Below are 24,041 nucleotides of genomic sequence, written 5' to 3'. Positions count from 1 at the left end.
ATGAGCGCTATATATGAAGAGTGAAGGTTACTCAACACAATTTCATTAAAGAGCTATTTTTGAAACAATACACTCAATGACAATTAGATTGTGTAAAATGTGTAACGTTTTTTGTATTATCTATGGCTATTTTCCAGTAGAGCAAATGGACTCAGACAGATGGTAAACCTCTTAGAAATGAAAAAAATAATAATAATTTGATGTCAACCTCTCCACTTTCCAATGATTACTTATCACATCAGTGAAAATCACCATGACCGTGTTTTACTCACACCGGATTAATGATTAAAAAGGTGCTCTGAATTCCTGTATAAAAAAAAAAATTAACAACACCAACCATTGACAGGTTTTAGTCTCAGACAGTGCAAGTATATATTCTTAAACTGGAATAATCATTATTAATTGTGTTAAGATAATAAGCAATATAAATGCACAAAATACTTCAATCAGTTGTCTGTATAAATTAGTATCAAAAACCCTTAAGTCGACTCTAAACCTAATTCTACAAGGTTTTTCCTATAATCTTCACAAAGGCAACACGTGCCATTTTTCTTTAATATACAATTATATTCCTCTGGTTTAAGCCTCTTTCCAGTCTTAAACAAAACTCAAAAATATAATGATTGGACTTGGCAACAATAAATATCAATCAGACACTCATGAAACAAGGTGTGGGCAAATGCAAGAATGATGGACAAAGACCCTGTTTCAAAATCAACACCAGCCCATAGAAAATTAGAGGAAATGTAAGGATGAACGAGACAAAACTAATGCTTGCGAAGACTGCAACAAATGCTATCAATTTTATAATGAAATTCACAATGAATAGGCTATAGAAAAAGGAGATTAATAGAAAAAAATAAATATAAATAAATAATTGATCCTGCATTTCAATTGCACACAACTAAAGCCTTAACCAGCCTGTGCAAAGGGTAGCTAGTGAGAATCTGTTGAGCTCTACCATTCATAAATGTCAATAGTAACGCACGGATGAATTAAATAACAACAACAACCCTAAGAAAAAAGGCGTTTATTAAGCAAACTACGACAGTGCACTCGAGAGTGTGTTAATCAACTAGAAAATATAAAATATAGTATAAGATTTAGTAGATGGCAGTATATATTACAGAAATATTTGCAAATGGGTCACTCGTCCAATGTCGTCGACGTGTCGCCAAGGATACAGAGAAGAGTTATTTCTATTGGTCAGAGCAGGGATGGAGAATAAAAAGTAGTTTTCTTAACCGAATAATGCTTAGATAGAGGGGGATGATATATATCGGATGATTTAAAGCCTAAATAACCTATGATGAAACATAAAGTGGATAGATGCTATATAAACAAATATCAATATTGGCCCTCTCCATGGTGCTGAAACGCTCTTCCTTGTCTCTATACTGTCCATTCCCACCAGTTGCGCAACGAAGCTGAATACAGTTTAGTTTAAGCCTACAACGCTTCTAATGCATATTTAGGTGGAGAAGTGATCACAATGTATAGGCAAACACGATCAAACACAATATGCAAATATTCTCACGACCAAGCACAATATGCAAATAATCTCAAAAGTGATTTTAAAAGAATGGCACATAAACCATCTCATACGCGTCACATAACTCACTAAACTTCCTACGAATAGAAGCATTTGTTGTACTGTATATAAGTAAATGTGGCCACATCGTAATTGTCATAGGCCTTAAAAACCACACCAATGCACAATGTCTATGCACAATGAAACTGAAATTCTTTTCGAGATATTTCTCGAAGATTTTCCTCATCTGCTGTCATAACCTACCGTATTTGCCTGCCATTCCAAGCTGGCAGAATACGGACATCAAAAACAGGGCTCTCCATACTCGTGGATGCATCATATTAACTATCCACGGGATTGAAGTCAGCACGCGTTGTTTTATCGCCCTCCGTCAAGAATTTAAATCCACATCTTGTCTGTCGGTGCCGCAGGCTTGTGCTAAACGCTTGTAGCACAAGTGATGGACGCGTCAGGTAAGACACATTAACTGTAGGCTTTCGTTTTAGGCAGTAATAAACATACAGAGGCAGTAACGAATGTACAGAATTTGTGGTGCGGATCTGGAGCGGGAATCACGATCTTTCTTCACGGATGTGGAGGGGACCCGCAATTACGTCATAGGGAGCCCAGGAGATTTGTGAAGAGTCTTGCATGCAAAAGGAAGGAGGGGGCCAACAGACATCTATAAAGAGCGGGCAGGATGTGTGGCTGTCTGTTGTTTAGCATTCACAATATTTTCGGCGACTGCAGAAGATGACTGAATCCTTCTGTTGGTTATAGTTTTCCTCCTCCCACAAGGAAACTTGTGGAGAAAAAGAAAATGACATCACATATCACTGAGGAAAGAAGGGGTATCAAATGAATTTTTCCTTAAAGGTAAATCCATACACATACACAAAGTCGTATATTAGGCTTACAACTGACAAATCAGTAGCCTACTTACTGTATGTTCCCTTTCCACTTTCATTTGTCATATTATTAATAATCAATAAATGAAATAGATGAAACCATAAAAACACCTTCAGGAGAACAAGAAGCTTCAACAAAACCTCAGTATGTAGAATCAGATAACCAAAGGAAGTAAGGATAATCATGTACATACACATGAAGAGGATAAATCAAAATAAAAGACAACAATTATGGTTAAGTACAACACATTTGCAATGTCGAAATAATGCTAACAAGAGATAATTAACAATAAACAAATGAAAACAATGGAGAAATCTGGTTGACCCTAATCAATAGTCATAACATAATAGTCAAAAATCATATTGTTTCAGGAATCTATAACATTTTTATTGCTAGTTAATCCAAATAAAATGAAACCAACGTCATACTCAGTCATCGTCATTTATATACATCACCATCTTCTACAACCAATTGAGACAGTAACAACAAAACACGTCATTTTTACGAGGATGTGCAGTTGATTAATCTGAGCTGTGAAAAAATTAATAATCTGAGCTGTGGTGCCACCAACTGTTCAGATATTGTCAGTGCAGTATGATTCTCATGCACCCATTCTCTGAGTTACAGACTAGTATTATATTTTTTTGAGTATTGCTTTAGTTTACACATACGAATGAGACTGCTTTAAAATAGTGTACAATGTTTTTTGGAAGAAAATATTAGTTCCATCACAATACTGAAAAAAAGTATTTTTTTTACAAACTGTCCAAAATTGAACAAACTTTTCCATTCCACTTTGCTTTTTTTTTTTTTTGTAAAAGATTTTGGTTTGTTCTGATTGTAAATGTGAAGGTCTAATGAAATGTAGCCCTTAAGTCTAGCTATAGGTCAATGCTTTATAAAGGGACTCTTACATATTTTACATCTTTCAAACTGCGTCCCAATACCCCTTGTCATGTTGGCTTTTACCCCCTTTTACATGGCATTTCACCTTGTTGGTATCTGTGTATGTCTGTTTGGTTGGTTGCTAGAGCAGCAGAAGGGTGTTTTTGAAAGACGACCTCCTGGGCAACTCCCACCACTCCCCATAACCCCTACCCATGGGTGGTTTCACATGTCCTGGCATTTAGACACCACATTCCCCCACCATCTACACTAACTTCCCAAGTTTGGCAAATTATGGGAAATTAATATATACATTTATTCAATTTATTTATTTATATAAACAAATTGTTTTGCAGTTCGTGAATATATATATATATATATATATATTTATTCCATTTATTTATACAATGAATTAGATACATTTTTCTAAAATTGTTATACATTTTTTTGTTGAAATTCTTATAATATATATAGGTTCAAACAAGCAACCAACATGTAAAGAAAAATGGCCAACAACTTTTGGCAGGCATTTAGTATAGATTATTTTCATAGATTTTCTGAAAACACTCCCACAATCATTGGTTTTGGCTGCAGTGTTTTATTATTAGGGTTTTTAGGTGGGACCATTAATTCTCCATTAGGGTATAGTAGTCTCTGCTGAAACCCATCACAGAATGGACTCGAACCCACAATCCCTGGCTTGTGAGGCCACACCCACACACACACACACACACACACACACACACACACACACACCCACACACAAAGCTGAATGACTACTTTAATACTTTTATCAAAAATCAATGCCATTCTTCTTATGATGAAATTTAATTACCAATGACATTCACCACTTTGCATGCACACACACTCACCTTGAAAGAAAATAGCTGATTAAATAAGTTATATACATACTAATTTGTATACCATTGCTCCACGTAGAATAGTTCTAAAAAGTAATGTTTCATAGACCGGCTCTGATTACTTGGTTCCTCTTATATACAGTAGCTGATGTATAAATAGTTTTATTTAACATTAAAGGATCACAATCAGCATGAAAAGCTGAAGGCTGATTTTTCAAAAGTACCTTATGACAATATTTATTCATTCAATGTTTTGAGTCAAAAAAGGTGCGGCCAGGTCCAAACTGTGAACACAAAACAGGATAACTAAAGTGCTGTTCCTGATTTACAACAAATCTTCAAAATGCTTACATTTAAATGTCAACAGTGTAATTCACACAGCAGTCAGATAGATTGTCGAGTCTCTGCCCCATCAAGTCCACACTTTTTCCAAGAGGCCCTTAGGAAAGCAGCCTGGTGACGGGGCTCAGACTGGAAGTCTAATAATAGCCATGACAGCAGCAGCTGTGGAGTAACATCGCAACTTCTCGGTCACTATAGTTATAGCCTGGGGAACAGGAAGACTATGGGGGTTGGAGCAACAGAGATCTTATTCAGTATCACATATATTTGATGACACAAATACACAGTTTTATTACTCTGATTTCCCAGGTGCAATGAGAGTTTATGACACAAGAAAAACAAATTAAGAACATTCCATCATTGAAAGGATGATGTGATGTATCTAAAATCGTCTCGGTTACGTATGGTAACCCTCGTTCCCTGAGTCCAGGGAACGGAGACGCCTCGTCGGGGGAGTTCCCCTGACGAATTGGGATCACGCTAGGGAGCCAATTGCCTTCGAGAGAGTTAACAACGAGCCAATGAAAGAGAAACTGAATTGGCATGCAATATTTGCATTCCGCGGCCCGCCTACCAGCGCGGGTATAAAAGGCGGAAGTAAACATTGCGCAATGCTTTTCGCTGAGGAGCCGAACAGTGTCCAGTCCTCCGCGAAGGTACAGCAACATGGCGACGGGACGAGGCGTCTCCGTTCCCTGGACTCAGGGAACGAGGGTTACCATACGTAACCGAGACGTTCCCTTTCGTCAGCAGGGAACTCCGACGCCTCGTCGGGGGAGTTCCCCTGACGAATTGGGATCCCTACCAAAACGCCATGGTGCTGGCCCCTTCCAGCGCCCAGCTAAGCTACCCTGCAGCAGTTTCCAGAATTTTTGCGGGAGCTAGCTAGGGAATCACACTGCTGTTCCGCAAGACCCAATCAGTGGATATTGGATAACACTGGGAAAGCGTGCCCGTCCCCAAGGAAAATAATAATTGGGGGGGAACGCTGCGGAAGCTGAGGCAGCCTAGAGGAAGGCCCTCAAATACACACATGTACTAACCACGCAGGGTAGTGAAACATATGGCAGTCCTTGAAGGTAGTCCCAGTCCGGAGGAGTGAGGAGCGTACTCAACAGGGACGACAGAATGAGTCTGTCAAGGGGAAGACACGGCTGAACTGCACGTGGCAATCATGGGTCGCCGCAGGGACCACTAGAAAAAGGCACCCAGTCTACTAGCAACTCCTTACTGAAGGTAGCAGACCTGGTGCCGGCGGTCCGCAACGCCTGACACCGGAGGGGGTGGAGGAGGATCTCCCGAGGTTAGCCGTTTGTTGGGTAACCAACGGAGCAAAAAGACGCACGTATCCGCTCATGGAATGGCGTCGCAAGCCGACACACCTATTCCCTCTAATTACTGGCCGTAGCAAGTACTCGGGAGGAAACAGGTTCCACACGTAGGCTATAAAACCTAGCGAACGTGTTCGGTGTCGCCCAGCCCGCAGCTCTACAAATGTCTGTTAGCGAGGCGCCTTGTGCCAGAGCCCAGGAAGCGGCAACACTCCTAGTGGAGTGAGCCCGCAACCTGGGTGGGCAGGGCTCACCCTGGGACTTATAAGCCCTGGTGATAGCATCCACTAGCCAGTGGGCTAACCTCTGCTTGGAGACAGCCTTCCCCTTCTGCTGGCCTCCATAACAAACAAAGAGCTGATCTGAGGTCCTGAAGCTTTGCGTTCTGTCTATATAAACCCGGAGGGCCCGGACGGGACAGAGAAAAGCTAGGGCTGGGTCTGCCTCCTCCTGGGGCAGCGCTTGCAGGTTCACCACCTGGTCCGCGAAGGGAGTGGTAGGAACCTTGGGCACATATCCGAACCGGGGTCTCAATATAACATGAGACAGGCCAGGCCCGAACTCTAGGCACGATTCGTCGACCGAAAAAGCCTGCAGATCTCCTACCCTCTTGAAGGAAGCCAATGCTAACAGGAGCGCTGTCTTAATGGACAGGATATTAAGCTCGACTGTCAGCAAAGGCTCAAAGGGAGGACTTTGAAGCGCTCTAAGCACTAAAGTCAAGTCCCAAGAGGGTACAGGGTGCAAATCGCGAGGTGGATTTAACCTCCTAGCACCCTTGAGGAATCTGATGACCAGGTCGTGCTTCCCCACGGACTTATCATCAACTACATCGTGATGTGCGGATATTGCAGCAACATACACTTTGAGGGTGGAGGGAGACAGCCTTCGCTCCAAGCCCTCTTGTAGGAAGGAGAGCACAACTCTGATCGGGCAAGTTCGTGGGTTCTCCCCGTGGGAAGAACACCAGCCGACGAACAGGTTCCACTTCAGAGCATAGAGGCGCCTCGTAGAGGGGGCTCTAGCTGAAGAGATGGTATCTACCACTGCCTGTGGCAGGCCATCTAGAACCTCCGCGTCCCGTCCAGGGACCAGACATGGAGTTTCCAAAGGTCTGGACGCGGGTGCACTAGGGTGCCCCTTCTCTGAGAAAGTAGGTCCCTCCTCAGAGGAATCGGCCAAGGAGGGGCTGTCGCGAGGAGCATGAGTTCTGGGAACCAAGTCCGGGTTGGCCAATACGGGGCCACCAAAAGGACCTGCTCCTCGTCCTCCCTGACCTTGCACAGTGTCTGTGCAAGAAGGCTCACTGGGGGAAACGCATATTTGCGTAGATCCCGGGGCCAGCTGTGTGCCAGGGCATCCGTGCCGAGAGTTCCCTCGGTCAGGGAGTAATACCACTGGCAATGGGTCGTGTCCGGAGAGGCAAACAGGTCTACCTGTGCGGCTCCGAAGATTCGCCAAATCAGCTGGACCACCTGGGGATGGAGTCGCCATTCTCCCGGAAGGGGGGACCGACGTGAAAGCTCGTCGGCCACACGATTGAGCTCCCCGGGGACATGAACGGCACGAAGCGACCTCAGATGCTTCTGACTCCACAGGAGGAGGTGGGAGGCGAGTCGCGACATACGACGGGAGCGTAGACCACCTTGTCGGTTGATGTACGCAACGGTCGCAGTGCTGTCCGTACGGACCAGTACATGCTTGTGTTTGAGAAGGCCCTTGAGGCGACACAAGGCCAAGCGTACTGCTTGCAACTCTAGGCAGTTGATGTGCCAATGCAGCTGGGGCCCCGTCCACAGACCCGAGACTGCATGCCCTTTGTACGTGGCCCCCCAGCCCTTGGCAGAAGCATCTGTGAAAACCACAGCATGCCTGGAAACCTGGACTAGGGGCACTCCGGCCCGTAGAAACCCAGGATCCGACCAAGGGGTGAAGGTTTGGCGACAGTGCGGGGTGACTTTGACCCGGAACGTGCCGCTCTGCCACGCCCACCTCGGGACTCGATCGCGAAGCCAGTGCTGGAGCGGTCTCATATGCAACAGACCGAGCGGCGTTACTGCGGCTGCGGCTGCCATATGCCCCAGGAGCCTCTGAAACTGTTTCAGTGGGACCGCTGACTTGCCTTGAAAAAACTTGAGGCAGTTGAGCACTGACTGGACGCGTTCCTCCGTGAGGCGCGCAGTCTGGGCGACCGAGTCCAGTTCCATACCGAGATAAGAGATCCTCTGCACAGGGGAGAGTTTGCTCTTGTCCCAGTTGACCCGAAGCCCCAACTGACTGAGGTGCCGGAGCACCATGTCCCTGTGATCGCACAACACATCCCGCGAGTGCGCCAGAATGAGCCAGTCGTCGAGATAGTTGAGAATGCGAACGCCTTGCTCTCTCATGGGAACAATGGCCGCCTCCGCGACTTTCGTGAAGACACGGGGCGACAGGGCCAGCCCGAAGGGTAGGACCTTGTACTGATATGCTCGACCCTCGAAAGCAAACCGAAGAAATGGTCTGTGTCGGGGAAGAATCGAGACATGAAAGTACGCGTCCTTCAGGTCGATCGCTGCAAACCAATCCTGGGGACGGATGCATTCGAAAATGCGTTTCTGCGTGAGCATCTTGAAGGGGAGCTTGTGCAGGGCCCGATTCAATACACGCAGGTCCAGGATTGGCCGTAACCCACCGCCTTTCTTGGGTACAATGAAGTAAGGGCTGTAAAACCCTGACCTCATATCGGCTGGAGGGACCGGCTCGATCGCGTCCTTCGCCAGCAGGGCGTCGATCTCTTTCCGCAAGACAGGAGCATCCACTGGACGCACACGGGTGAAGTGGATGCCCCTGAACTTGGGAGGCCGGCGTGCAAACTGAATTGCATAGCCGAGCCGGATGGTGCGAATGAGCCAGTGCGACGGCCTCGGGAGCGCTAGCCAGGCTCCGAGAAACTGCCGCAACGAGCCCACCCGCACCGCCGGCGTACCCGCGGAGGGGCAGCGAGGCGGAAGGCAGGGACACGGCTCCGGTGGCATTGTAGCGGCCGAGAGCGGGGTCTGGGTGTGTACTTGGACAACACCTACCTGCTTCCGCCGGGGGACAGACGGCAGAGAAGACCCGAGAGTGTTCTGCTGCGGGCTGTCGCCTGGCGAGGGAAGGGGGGGAGACAAGGAGCAAGGCCCGAGGGCGGCTGCTGGTCTCGCCACCTTCCCGCCCAGCGGCAGACAGGAGTGGCGTGACCGAGGTGGCGCCACTGCTATCTGAGAGCTGGGGAGAGGGGACTGAGAGTGGCGAGACCCAAGGGTGGCGCACACTGCCGTCCCACTCTCTAACGGGAGAGACTGCTTGTTCAGCAGTCCCAACCGTGAATGACCCAGAGGAGGAAGAAATTGCTCTTTTATTGAAGTTTTGGGTACCACCGACCGGCTGGTCGGCGGCGGAACAGAAAAAACCAACATAGGATTCTCCACCCGGCCCTCCTCCGGGGGAAGGAGGGGAGCAGAGGCCCCCTCCTGTAGAGCAGCTCTTCGGTCCTCTGGGTCGCCCGTCTCAGGAACGCCTCTTCCCTTTGGTCTTCTTCTTGGGGGTCGGAGGCGGCTGAGCGGGCGGGGGAGCCCTCTTGCGACCTGAACCCCGCCTCCTGGGGTTGGACTGCTGCCCAGGAGGAGGAGCGGAAGCGGCCGCAGGAGGGCGCCCTCGGCGACGAGCAGACTGAGGTTCTTCGGCCGCAGAAGACGGACCAGCAGCATTCCGTCTCCTGGGCAGGACATGCCGAAGCGCCTCAGACTGCTTCTGGGCGGCGGAGAACTCTTGGGCGAAGTCCCCCACCGCGTCGCCGAAAAGGCCCCCTCGGGATATGGGGGCATTCAGAAATCTAGCTTTCTCTGAATCCCGCATATCCGCGAGGGTAAGCCAAAGGTGGCGCTCCTGGACCACCAAAGTGGACATCGCCCGTCCCAGAGAACGTGCGGTGACTTTCGTCGCCCGGAGGGCGAAGTCCGTCGCCACACGCAGCTCCTGCAGCACCCCTGGGTCGGGACCACCCTGCTGCATGTCATGAAGCGCTTTGGCCTGGTGAACCTGAAGCAGCGCCATGGCATGCAGGGCGGAAGCGGCTTCTCCACACGCCGTGTAGGCCTTCTCGGTCAGACCGGAGGAGAACCTACAGGCGCGGGAGGGGAGTGAAGGGGCACCCCGCCAAGTGGAAGCGGTCTTCGGACACAATTGCATCGCAACCGACCGCTCCACTGGGGGGATTCCCTCGTATCCCTTCACCGCCCCACCATCCAGAGTGGTGAGGGAGGAGGAGTGAGTCGGTCTGTGTCTGGCAGTCAGGGGTGCCGTCCACGACTTCGTCAACTCCTCATGCACCTCCGGGAAGAATGGGACCGGAGCGGGACGCTGAGAACCAGCGCGGCCCGCCCCGATACACCAATCATCGAGCCGCGAAGGCTCGGGACACGGTGGAGGGTTCCACACGAGCCCGACCTTCGCGGCCGCCCGGGCAAGCATAGCGGCCATCTCAGGATCCGGCTCGGGCGCGGCCACCACACCCGAAGGGGGTAGACCCGCCGATTCGTCACCAGAGGATGACCGCTCTCCCTCCGATGCAGCGATAGACATCGCATCTTCAGGTGGCGCTCCGAAGGAGACTACCGGAACCGCACGGGGCGGCTCCAGCGGCTCCAACGGGGGCACCGATGGCAGCGGCGCTACTGAGGAGTGGGAACCTCGTGAGGATCTTTCACCTGGCGAGATATTCCGCACTGTAACCCTCATACGCTCACCAACAGCCACAGCCGAAGTAGTCGCCTGCTGGACTGAACCAGCAGACGAACTAGATCGGGTGTAGACTGAAGGGACACCTTCAGCAACTTTCCGCTGAAGGATACTTAGTCTTGAGCGGAGCGCCGCCAGAGTCATGTTCCCACAATGAGAACATGACTCGTTCACAAATGCTGCCTCTGCGTGCGCTAAGCCCAAGCACGAGACACAGTATCTGTGACCATCACCCTGAGACAGAAGTCTACCGCATCCAGAAACACACGGGCGAGATGACATCTTTGTCACGTAGACAAAGGCGCAGGTCGCCCGCAAAAGCTCTTTCAGGAAAGAGAGAGAACCTCTCTTTCAAGTGCCGAAGCACACAGGGACCCACCGCGGCCACACACGGGGAAACTGCAAGCCCGTGTGGGCACTCAATACCAGCCGTGAAAACGGCTTTTTTTTATAAGCACAGCTGGTAGAAAGCGGCGATCGCTGAAGAGGCTGTAACACCGGCACCAAAGAGGACTCTTCCTGAAGAGAGACTCGTTGAAAAAACTCAAAGAAAACTTCTCAGGCGGAAACAGCAGCAGACAATGCAATCCTGTTCGGCTCCGAGGCGATAAGCATTGCGCAATGTTTACTTCCGCCTTTTATACCCGCGCTGGTAGGCGGGCCGCGGAATGCAAATATTGCATGCCAATTCAGTTTCTCTTTCATTGGCTCGTTGTTAACTCTCTCGAAGGCAATTGGCTCCCTAGCGTGATCCCAATTCGTCAGGGGAACTCCCCCGACGAGGCGTCGGAGTTCCCTGCTGACGAAAGGGAAATTAAGCTTCCCGCACATGATGGTATAATATTTTATATAGCTGAAGGAATTTAAAGGCAAAAACATCAAATGAAACACATTTCACATATGCATAAAATGACACCATTTAGCATTATCATTAATGTTATTAATGTAAAAAAAAAAAAAAAGTAGCACATTTTTCAGGATTCTCACTAACACAAATTTATAAAACTCATAAATAATAATTTATAATTCATTATAATTATTTGATTTTCTTGTTTGATTTTAAATTGTAACAAAATTAATCATGATTAGGTTGTAATTTCTGTTTAATAAAGCAAAACTAAAAATAGGGATAGTTCCAAAATTATTATATCATTTACTCACTCTTATGTCGACCTCAACCTGTATCAGTTTCTTTCTTTCTTTTTATTTTATTTTTATTTTTTATATATATAGTTTTTTTGGTGATTTTCCTTTTATTGTGACAGGACATAGAGAGATGACAGGAAACGAGGTGGGAGAGAGATGGGGGATGGGATCTGGATAGGTCCACGAGCCAGGACTCGAACTCTGGCCGCCCGAACGCAAAGGCGCTATGTCTGCGCACGGCCACTGGCGCCGACCCTGTATCAGTTTCTTTCTTGACATTTTGAAGAGTCCATTTGAAACTGAATAACACTAGACACCATTATCTTTCATTGTTTGGACATATATCCATTGAATATGTATATTCAAAATAACTTCTTTTCTGTTCCACAGAAGATATAAAGTCATTCAAGTCTCGAATGACATGAAGGGGAGTAAATGCTGACAGAATTTTCATTTTTGGGTGAACTATCTTTTTAAAAACCCTCTTGAAGACATATACAGTGCCCTCCACAATTATTGAACCCCCTGGTAAATATGATCAAAATTGGCTGTAAAAAATAAATCTGCATCGATTATCCTTGTGATCTTTCATTCAAAAAATGTGCAAAATTCTAACTTTTCATTGAAGTAAAAGAATTGAAAGTGGGGGGAAATCACATTATGAAATAAATGTTTTTCTCCAAAACACGTTGGCCACAATTATTGAAACCCCTAGAATTTTTTACGAGTAAAATATCTCTGAAGTATATTCCCATTAATATTTACCTTTTTTAGTACACCAGGGTGACTAGGAACATGAAACTGTCCAGCTATGACTTCGTGTTTCACAGGAGTTTAAATATGAGGAAACACAAAGGCCAATCCCCTTAATCATCCATCACAATGAGTAAAACCACAGAATATAGTTCTGATGCGTAGCAAAAGATTGTTGAGCATCACAAACTAGAAAGTGGCTGTAAGACAGTAGCTAAAGAATTGAAAATCCCAATTTTGACCATCAGGGCAATAATTAAGAAGTTATAACCAACTAAAGATGTTATGAATCTGCCAGGAAAAGGACGTGTGTCTATACTGTCTTAATGCATGGCGAGTATGAAAGTTTGAGTGGCCAAAGACTCTTCAAGGATCACAGATGGAGAATTGCAGAGATTAGTTGAGTCTTGGGGGTCAGAAAGCCAAAAAAAAAAATTATCAAACAACCCCTACATCCCCACATGTTGTTTGGGAGGGTTTAAAAAAAAAACCTCCTCGCTCATCCAAAAACAAATTCCAGCAAATTTAATTGTCAGACACGACTGGATCTTCAAACAACACAGGGTTCTGTGGTCAGATGAGACTAAAACAGAGCTTTTTGGCAGCAAACACACTAGATGGGTTTGGTGAACACAAGGATAAAAAGTACCCCATGTGTACAATTTAATATACCATTGGATCTTTAATGTTGTGGGCATATTTTTCTGCTGGAGGTCCTGGACTTCTTGTTCAGATACATGGCATTGTGGATTCTATCAAATATCAACAGATAAAAAATCAAAACCTGATGCTTTCTGCTAGAAATCTTATAATGGGCCGTGGTTGGATCTTCCTTCAGGACAACGATCCAAAACAAACATCAAAATCAACACAAAAATTTGTTGTGGAGCACAAAATGAAGCTTCTGCCATGACCGTCTCAGTCCCCTGACCTGATGAGTGGAGTGAACTGAAGAGGAGAAGCACCAACATGGATCTGGGAATCTGAAGGATCTGGAGAGATTCTGTGTGGAGGAATGATCTCTGATCTCTTGTCAGGTGTTCTCCAAACTCATCAGGCATTATAGGAGAAGACTCAGAGCTCATCTTGGCAAAAGGAGATTGCAAAAAGTATTTAATAAAAGGGTTTCAATAATTGTGGCCAACGTGTTTTGGAGAAAAACATTTATTTCATAATGTGATTTCCCCCCACTTTCAATTCTTTTACTTCAATGAAAGGTTAGAATTTTGCACATTTTTTGAATGAAAGATCACAAGGATAATCGATGCAGATTTATTTTTTGCAGCCAATTTTGATCATATTTACCAGGGGGTTCAATAATTGTGGAGGGCACTGTACCTCTAGTTGGGAATCATATTTTTACAAGATCATATTGGCCCGGTTTCATAGACAGGGTTTAGATTAAGCCAGGATTAGGCCTTAGTTAAATTAGGGCATTTAATTATATTTTATAAAGGTGCCTTAAAAAAAAAAAAAAAAAAAACCCACTGGTGTGCATCTTGAGACAAAGCAATGGCACCATGACTGTCATCAGCTGTTCCTTATAGCCTTGTTAACTCTATATAAGCCTGGTTCACTCTTTCATTCACTGTGAGGTTTTGTAATATTTACACTGCATCTCTGAGCATTCGCCCTGGTTTCATTGTCTCTTGGTTCTTGGGTTTCTTTGATTCCCTTTCTTGCCTTTGACTCCTACCTGTTTGTTTGTTTGTTTGTTTGTTTGTTTGTTTGTTTGTTTGGACTGCCTTCCTGTACTTGACCCTTTGCCTGTGTTTAGATTACGATTCTGGATAACTCAAAGCTGCATTTGGATCTCAACCTTTGTGTCTCGGAGCAGTTCGTAACATAATATTTCCTTAACGTTCACATAACCAAGATAAAAAAATAAAAATAAAAATAACATTTTAACGTGCAGAGAACATTAATTTATAACGATGGGAATCTTAGCTAAACATATCTTTGTTTGCTGGGGAGGGGCTCTATCGTTACTTTGAAGACGATATGTCATAATTAAATCTAATTTCAGATTAAAATAATATTTCAAATAGAAGAGAGTGGTTTAAAAGGGGAGTATCCTGTTATTTTTGCAAAGGTGAAAACTAAAGTTTGGAATTAACATTGAAAAGAAAATTACCAAGAACTTTATCAGGTTTCACTTTATTTTGATGGTCCATTTAACACATTCTGTTGACTATAAGTAACTTTGCATCTACAACTATCTCTCATTAGAGTTTTTGTAGAGTATTAGTAGACTGGTAGAGTTATAGGGTTAGAATAAGTTGACATGTTGATAATTAGTCAATAGAATGTTTGTTGGAGGAGCGTCACAATAAAGAGTTAACATATATTACGCAGACAGTCTACTAACAGGCTACTCTAATGAGAGTTAGTTGACATGTAATTGCCAAGTTACTTATAGTCAATAGAATGTTCAAAACAGACCATCAAAATAAAGCGTTACTCTTTATCATAAATACATCCAAATTTAACTGGCGAACCTTTCATATTGGACAATTTAAATAAGCAAAAAACCTCATGTAGAATTATCAGTGTAATATTGTTCTGTGGTACAAGAGCTCTTCCTGGGAAGCAAAAGAAATGACAGCACATTCTACATGACGTGACCTGTGCCACCTCATGCCCCATCCATTTGCTCCACCCAGCTGCTGGAAACCAGACCTCATGACAGCTGAGGAAGCGAGGTTTAGAAAAGAGAGAGACAAGAGGGGGCCAATGTGTGGGGTGATAACAGTGATAGAAAAATGTGGGTGGGGGCGAATGGGGTGGTAGATACACTATATATATCCCAGCTTTGCCGTTGACCCTCATTCTACCACGCAGTCCTAGAGACCCAGCATTTGCACACCATACAAACCTTAGAGGACCAGTCATGAGCAAGGCGTATTCAACTTCTGCCGAGACGGCTTCCTCTTACCGGCGTACCTTCGGCTCTGGTGTGGGCGCCTCCGTTTTCTCTGGCCGTGGTTCTTCTGGGTCCTCTCGCATGTCCTCCAGAGTTTATGAGGTGAGCAAGAGCTCCGCTTCTCCCATTTATTCCAGCCACCGCGCATCCAGCTCCTTCGGTGGTGGCCAAATGGTCCGTTCCTATGCCGGTCTTGGTGAGAAGCTGGACTTCAATCTGGCCGACGCCATGAACCAGGACTTCCTCAATACACGCACTAATGAGAAGGCAGAGCTGCAACATCTCAATGACCGTTTCGCCACCTACATCGAGAAGGTGCGCTTCCTGGAGCAGCAGAACCAAGCGTTGTCGGTGGAGATTGAGCGTATGCGGGGTCGCGAGCCCACGCGTATTGCTGAGATGTATGAAGAGGAGATGAGAGAGCTGCGCAGACAGGTGGAGACACTGACCAATCAGAGGTCTCGTATTGAGATAGAGAGAGACAACCTGGGCGACGACCTACAGAAACTAAAACAGAGGTGAGCACTACAAGAAATATTTAGGAGAATGTTTGGTTTTTGCAAACCTTTCGATTCATTCAGATTCTTTACTTTGAATTCAAATTTGAAATTATATTTCTAAATGAAGATTGACAGCTTTGTGTTCATCTTCCTTGAAGTTTGAGATAATACTTAGTTAACAGAGAACTGTGGCTAACGTTCTCTCAAAGTAGTGAAGAAACATTCTCCCAGTAACGTTAAAAGAACATTCATGCAAAGTCATCACAAAAATGCTATTTATACATTCTTCATGGAATGTTGGTTCTGATATGCTTTAGTTGGATGTTTGTCTAACATTTTTGTTACTACTGGTTTCAGAACATTAAGAGAACATTCAAAAGGAACATTTCCATAATGTTTGCAAAATGATAAAAATTGAATGTTTCCTTAAAGTTCGCATAACAAAGAAAAAAAAGTTTTGAACGTTTAGAGAACATTCAGAAATAACGTTTTCATAACTTAATGAGAATGTTAGCAAAACAATCTTAGAGCTTATTTTTGTTAGCTGGGTATAGGATATTGCCATAGTAAAAGTATATCTCTTACAGTACTAGTGTTGTGTTGAAGTGATTTCATTTATTACTCTCAAATTACATAAGAGCACACTTTACGGAAACATAGTGACATTTATTATACAATACGTGGGGCCCGGAGGAAGCCACAGTGTAAAACTGGAAGTCATGATGGTGCTCATAACTCATGCATGTCATTGAGTTATATAAGGACATTCATGAGACATCTACTTACTATTTCTACTAAACTTCTGGTATGCATTTGTAAAACACAAGCAGTGAAACATGAAACAGAGACCACACAGGAAAGATATGGGTCAGGACCACCTCAGAGGTTAAAGACAACATACTTATGTCGGGGTATATGGTAACCCAAAGTAGCAACCACCGGTGTAACCACCTCATGTATGATGTTGGAAAGAGTATAAGAGTGTTATTTCTATTTGCAAAAGGACCCAGGTTCCTATTACACTGCTCAGATTAGACTGCTATTATTAGCCTCTTCAATACACCCCCCAGCACTGCAGAGAATGCGCGTCTCTAAAAATAACCCTTATCTTGCTCATAGTGTGTTGCGGTCTGTCTGAGCGCATTGCATTCAAGGGCCCCACAGAAACCATATCACGTTATCAGCACTGATTAATGATAACCGTTTAAAGCCTAGCAATTCCTGTGCATTGACATTGTTTAAAGTGAGCCTGATGGTGTGCTGACACAGATTATATAGAACTCATTATATGATTTGCAGCTATAGCTATAAGTTCTGGCTACCCAGTATTGTATAAAACAAAACAACAACAACAAAAAAACAATTAAAACATTCTGAGTATTGAAGCTCTCCATTACTTTCTAGTGCACATAGAGCCCTCAACTTTGGCCTGGTATGATTTATGAACTCCTTTCATCTCTCTGATGAAAATATCAGATGGCAACTGACTGCCAACAATTACATTCATGAAACAGGATATGTGCCACATTAACAACATACCTCTTTCAAACGAGTCGGACATTTACATCCAACCTCAGCTATGTGTAACTCCAAGCATGTATGTGAGAATATAATGTTACGTCTTGATCTCTGCGCATGAAGGAATGACAACTTCACAAGCCGCTCTCAGCATATCTTAAAGACTGAGGACATGCAGGGCACCTTTTGCCATTAGAACAAGCTCTATTTCTGGCCATGTAGGAACTCCTCTATAACAAATGACAATATACGTCCTAGAAAAATATCTTAATTAAACTGTAAAAGCTTAACAGGCTAGAGAACGTTTAGGAAGGTACTCTATGTTTTAAGTCATATTTACCTCATGTATTACTTCAAATTAACATGAAGACTCTAATATCTCTGTATTCCACAGACTTCAAGAGGAGATCCACCAGAAAGAAGAAGCTGAGAACAACCTCTCTGCCTTTAGATCTGTACGTTCTTTACATCTTTAGTTTTTAGAAAAGTGTTGTCTAAGAAAGTTATCTTTAGCGACACATAAAACGTGATTGTTTTATATGATGGATTATATGAAGGATTAAAACGGAATTGTTGTGCTCTCTTGTAGGATGTAGATACTGCCACTCTGGCCAGGCTGGACCTGGAAAGACGTATTGAGGGTCTTCATGAAGAGATTGCATTCCTCAAGAAGGTCCATGAGGAGGTTTGTATACATCTAAAGTTACATTCCTCAACATATTTCATGACTATATACGTGACTGACTGTTAATCTCTCTGTCTGCGACCTCCCTTGCTCTCATACCCAGCATTCAGCACGAACACTGACCTTTTACTCACGAGGCTCTGAAGTCAAGTTCTTTAAATGCTCGGTCTGCTTTTTATTTGACATGCAAGGATAAAATGGTCACATGTGGGTCTGTGTGTGTCAGCTGCGCATTGACAGTGAGGGGGCAGTGTAAAGCTGTGCAACAGATGCATCCCTATAATTAAACAGAGACAGATTCTCTGAGACACAGCTGTGAGGAAAAAGAAAAAGGCCTTACAAGGCCTACAATTACAACAGAGATGTTTTTTTTTATTTTTTTAACAGTGCCATTGAAGAACTATTTTGGGTTCTCCAAATAACATTTCAGTGATCAGTTGAAGAAGATTTGAATAATCTAAAGTACTTTGAAGATTCTTGTTCGGCATCAATGGTTCCATGAAGAACCATTGTATCATAAATCATGGATCCTTTCCATTGCACAAATGGTTCTTCATAGAGGAAAAAAGGTTCTAAAATGTTCCTTACACTAAAAATGGTTATTTGAAGAACTGTTCACCGAAAGGTTCATTGTGGAACCAAACATGGCTCTTCTATGGCATCATTGTGAAAACCCCCTTTCAAAACCTTTATTTTGAAGAGTGTTTAAAGAAACACTAGGTTTCATGGATATTGAAGGTTCTTAAAGGAATAGTTCATTTCAAATTGAAAATTCTGTCATCATTTGCTCACCTTCAAGTTGTTCCAAACCTGTAAGAGTTTCTTTCTTCTGCTGAACACAGAAGGTATTTTGAAGAATGTCGGTAACCAAACAGTTGATGGACCCAACTGACTTCCATAGTATTTATTTTATTTTTTTCCTACTATGGAAGTCAATAAGGTCCATCAACTGTTTGGTTACCGCCATTTTTCAGAATATCATCTCTTGTGTTCAGCAGAAGAAATAAATTAATACAGGTTTGGAACAACTTGAGGAACTTTTGAAATGAACTATTCCTTTAATGGAACCATCAATGCCAATAAAGAATCTTTATTTTTAAAAGTTTTATAGTCTCATTCATTACCATGCTGAGGTCCATAGGGTTCCGTACTATTTTCACCATTCCTCCCATGCAAATAAACAGTTCCCATTATGGTTGGATACCTGCTTTACTCTCAGAATGACACTTATTTTCTTTATGCTCCAACCATCAACTTTTCAAGTAAAATGACAATATAAATAAGTGCACTCTATGTGTTTACCTTTTCCTTCAGGAGATCCGTGAGCTGCAAAACCAGATGCAAGAGAGTCAGGTACAGGTCCAAATGGACATGTCCAAGCCTGACCTGACTGCCGCCCTCAGGGACATCCGCGTGCAGTACGAGGGTATTGCTGCCAAGAATATCGCAGAGGCTGAGGAATGGTATAAGTCTAAGGTCTGTCTCAGAGATTTTAGAAATATGCAGACATACAATTCAAAGGCTATATTCAGATCTTTGTATCTAGACTGAAAGTAGCCAGGAGTTTGAGCTAAACTATTTTGTTCCACCCACAGGTATCAGATCTGAGCCAGGCAGTAAACAAGAATAATGATGCTCTCAGACAATCCAAACTGGAGACCATGGAGTTCCGTCACCAGATCCAGTCCTACACTTGTGAGATTGACTCTCTCAAGGGCACCGTAAGTCCTTAACCCTTAAATGCATGAATGTTTCGCTAAATGATGTTTTTATTAACAAAGTTTGGGAGGAGCACGTTCAGATGATTAAACACAGGTGGAGCACATTCAGATAATCAAACCTAATTAGACACGAGTGGAGCACACTCTGTTAATCAACCCAATCAACGAGTTAAGAGGTGTGTGTATATACAACAAACTTACCTTCATTCATTGACAGTTTAACAGCATCCCTCCACCACCCCATCCCCTCACTTCTTCAACAACGGGGGGAGTACTCTGGGTTCGGGCAAAAATTCCGAGCTCGGAGCCCTCCCCCCGGACAGCACGCCAAATACGCATAAGCTTTACTCTGTTTAATTGATGTAAGTGTGAACTCGTGAATCATTATTACATTTTGGGATCTTGAGCGACCCGGATCTATATCTAACACGGATGGATGAATCTCTACCTGTTGCGATTGTATAAAACTCTCCTGATATAGAGTAACAATTACCGAAGAATAAGATAAAGCAGATTTTGTTCCCTTTTGGAGCTTGGAAGGGTTCAGTTTGAGCGGATGTTTTATACCATCATCACTGTCCTCATCAGAGCTCATTTCCCAGTACATTCAGCATCTGGATCATATTCATGATCTCATTCTCGAAACTATCATTTTCAACACCTTCAAAATCAATATTTTGATCGCTGACAGCTTCCTCACCAGATCAACCATCAAATGACAATGACACTATTATTTGCTCTGCAGTAAATCTCTGAGCCATTTCAAGTTTTGCTGATGATACTTCCTATTCTTTTCTTTTCTTTTCTGCCTGTGGTAACTATGAGTGAAACGTCACTTTATCATTGTGTAACAGACATTGCCACCTTATGGAATAAAAGTGAATTGCACTTTTTCAGTCATCAAAAATTCAATCGTTGTTGTGCAGAAAAAAATATACTTGCACTGTTACACTCCTCGGGTTGCTAGCGACCCTATACATTTTTTAGGAAAAAGTGAAAGGAAAAACAGGCATTCTTTTATATTTTTTTTCTTGTTATATTGTTTATAATTAATTGAGGAATACTAAGAAGTTTGATGTCTAACTTAAAAAAATGAATGAAGAGGAGGGTAGTGAATGACGTCCCGGGTCGCTAAAGACCCGAGCTATGCGTTTAAGGGTTAAAGATCCCACGCATGGGCTCTAAACCAAATTATTATTTCCCAGCCAAAACAAATATTAGCTCAGCCTCTGCACACCTGAATCCACCTTATTACTAAGTCTTTCCCCTGGTGGTCCATGAGTAAATTTGATTTGGTAAATAACCAACAGTAATGGCACACTCTATCACTACAAATATACTGAGTTCATCCTCAGTTTTTATTATTACTCTACTCAGTTCATCTCAACTACAGTCTTTCTTTTCCTTCTGTACATCAGTTTCACTCATACCAACTCCCCCCAACCCCCCCTCCCCGAACTTTCTCTACCTTTTTGTCATTCTGTCTGTAGAATGAATCTCTGATAAGGCAGATGAGGGAGATGGAGGAAAGGCTGGGTCGCGAGGCCGGTGGTTATCAGGACACCATTACCCGTCTCGAGTCTGAGATTGCAAAAATGAAGGATGAGATGGCTCGCCATCTCCGTGAGTACCAGGATCTGCTGAATGTTAAGATGGCACTGGATGTGGAGATCGCCACCTACAGGAAGCTTCTGGAAGGAGAGGAGAGCAGGTAAGATTATAGAAGGTATTTGGACAGATTTGGCTTATTGTTCTTAACTGATATAACAAAACATTATTTCATATTATTATTATTTATCTTGTTTTCAGGATCTCTCTGCCTGTGCAGACTTATTCTTCCTTGAATTTCAGAGGTGAGTTCTTTAAAAGAGAAACTAGCCTACCAACGACATCATGTTGTCCGAAACATATATGACTATTTCTCTTGCAAAGCATAGAGGAACTTTTATTTAAATTTTTTTGTCCACACAATTAAAGTCATGGGGGTTCCAAACTATTTTGGGTAACACTTTATTTTGATAGCCCACTTTAAACATTCCACTAACTATAATTAACGGTTGCAAATACAACAACCAGTCACAAGAGTATTAGTAGACTGTCTGCTTAATATCTGATAACACTTTATTGTGATGGTTCTCCAAAAGAAATTCTAGTACCGACTATAAATAACTTTGCAAGTCACATTATTCTACTTACCCTAACCTAACAATATGCTAATACTCTAATGAGAGTTAGTTGGCACGTAGTTTTAAAGTTAGGCTACTTATAGTTAGTTGAATATCTAAAGTGGAGTATCAAAATAAAGTGAAACCCAACTTTGGACCCCAATCAACTCCCATCTTCCAAAAATGTAGAAAGTAGAAAGATAGCCATACAGGTTTGAAAGAACATAAGGGTAAGTAAATGATGACAGAATTCTCGATTTTGGATGAACTATCCCTTAAATTAAGTGTGTTGAGCAAAACTCCTGTCTTCTTCAACCACAAGGGGGGGCAAAACCATTTTTTGATTTAATTTTTTTTAATACTTCAGTCTCCTTGTGCTTTGTGTTTTGAGTACCTAAACTGATATCAGTACCCTAATATATGATGATATCAGTAATGCAAATGCAGTATTTATGTATTTGTGAGGATGAGGTTAATGATGCTGAGGTTGTGTATTTTGTTGTAATAGAAACAAGCCCAGAGCAGCACCACCAGCAACAACAACAGCGCGGATCTGAAGTCCACTCTAAGAAAACAGTTCTGATCAAGACCATTGAGACTCGGGATGGCGAGGTAACATACATGCACAAACAAACAACCTCCTTATTGTCATTAATGGAATATACAGACTGTCCAGTCTCAAAAACATGTTATACACATAAACACGCACATATACTGTATATAATCATTATCATCCAAATTATTTTCTATTTTACTCTAGACTAGGACAACTAGTAAGGGCATGAACGCCCTCAGTGCTCAGTGTGTAAGTTCAGCCATGGCCTGTTTCTACAGTCCTTTCCCCAAACACATTCCCAAAAAAATCCTGTTCCCTATTAACCAGCACTGGGTTGCACAACAGAATACTCCATGTGTCACTGTTAATATCTGTTAATATTCTGCTCTGCTGAATAATACAGAAAGTATTTCTGCACAGCACATATGGAGAACTTCATTTATGAAAGAATGGGTCTTGCACAAGCCCAGTATTGATTTGCAGCAGGAAAAGGGCTGTTTTAACTTCTAGAAAAACCTCTCCCAACCGTCTCTGTTCCTTGTTATGGAGTATCACTTTTTTTAAGCACTTTTGTGTTTTTCCAGCATTTATGTGCAGCATGTGAATCATCTGTATCCTATCCAGACACCCTCTCTCTAATCATTCCCTTTTTTTCAATCCCTTCAGGTTGTCAGCGAGTCCACACAGCACCAGCAGGACATCATGTAAAGCCTATGAAACAGATTGAATTACATAGAAACCCTTTCCCTAACTTACATTTTCACAGATGGCCTCAGGCTTTTTATGCACACACCCAGTATTATCATGACCCATTACTGCATGTGTGGATGACGCACAAAGACAAAAGGAAAGTGAGCTGAAGAACGAGAGGGAGAACGAGCGAAACGGCGCAATACAAATACTGTCCCGAGTGTAAGTGGAGTCTGAAAGTGGCCAGTTGATCTCAGAGTTTCTGTTTATATGAATGTTCATGTGCATGTGTAGTTGGGTCATAATGGGAAAATCTGAGAAACTGTGTTCCACCTCTACAAAAAGACAACAATAAAATGCACTGTATTTTCCTCTTATAAAATTGAAGGCTTCTGTGCTTTTGTATTAATCTCATACATTGTATGAAGTAATAAGTCAATTTCTGGGTAGACAACAACACTCAAAATATACAAAAAAAGGTATTGAACATTTCCCAATTCGGAGTGAATTAAATATTAAATAGCCTTACATTATGGAACAAAATATAAATGTAAAATATAAAATAAAACAATAAAAAAAAAGATATTAGTAAATTGCATAAAATTAAAATGTACAGTTTGCTAAATGATTAAATGTAACATTTTCAGTAGGCCTACATTTTCATTTATGAAAAACAGCCTTAATCATTATTTTTCAGGTAAGAGCGGGTGCAACCATTAGCAATTTTAATGTGTCTGGCTCATTCCTTCTTTCTATTTTGTTAAG

The 24,041-nt window shown here is 43.1% G+C and overlaps 2 protein-coding genes across 3 annotated transcripts in view; one reads left to right on the top strand and one right to left on the bottom strand.

Moving 5' to 3' along the window:
* Positions 1–2,212, bottom strand: part of ptprna (protein tyrosine phosphatase receptor type Na) — a 32,719-nt gene extending 30,507 nt beyond the window's left edge. Inside the window, exon 1 of the mRNA XM_082175803.1 lies at positions 1,796–2,212. Coding sequence (XP_082031929.1) covers positions 1,796–1,871 — 76 coding nt within the window. The 5' untranslated portion in view covers positions 1,872–2,212. The remainder of the gene's footprint in view (positions 1–1,795) is intronic.
* Positions 2,213–15,334: 13,122 nt separating this feature from the next.
* Positions 15,335–23,658, top strand: desma (desmin a). 2 transcript variants are annotated; one of them, XM_082175721.1, is made up of 10 exons: positions 15,335–15,959; positions 17,854–17,914; positions 18,049–18,144; positions 19,459–19,620; positions 19,740–19,865; positions 21,356–21,576; positions 21,675–21,718; positions 22,539–22,642; positions 22,791–22,835; positions 23,253–23,658. In XM_082175721.1, the coding sequence occupies exons 1-10, from the start codon at positions 15,409–15,411 to the stop codon at positions 23,292–23,294; spliced, it is 1,452 nt and encodes a 483-aa protein (XP_082031847.1). In that variant the 5' UTR covers positions 15,335–15,408; the 3' UTR covers positions 23,295–23,658. The 2 variants fall into 2 exon arrangements, with proteins under 2 accessions (XP_082031847.1, XP_082031848.1); XM_082175722.1 differs by lacking the exon at positions 22,791–22,835.
* Positions 23,659–24,041: the final 383 nt, after the last annotated feature.

The sequence above is a fragment of the Leuciscus leuciscus genome (assembly GCF_965113295.1).
Source record: "Leuciscus leuciscus genome assembly, chromosome: 7".
Lineage (NCBI taxonomy): Eukaryota > Metazoa > Chordata > Actinopteri > Cypriniformes > Leuciscidae > Leuciscus > Leuciscus leuciscus.
This window is presented reverse-complemented; position numbering and strand designations above follow the sequence as displayed.

Excerpts from the sequence above, each read along its gene's own strand:
- desma (XM_082175721.1), top strand. The coding sequence starts at position 15,409 with ATGAGCAAGGCGTATTCAACTTCTGCCGAGACGGCTTCCTCTTACCGG. Across the intron at positions 15,960-17,853 it reads CTACAGAAACTAAAACAGAG|ACTTCAAGAGGAGATCCACC; the intron begins GTGAGCACTACA and ends TGTATTCCACAG. Across the intron at positions 17,915-18,048 it reads ACCTCTCTGCCTTTAGATCT|GATGTAGATACTGCCACTCT; the intron begins GTACGTTCTTTA and ends GCTCTCTTGTAG.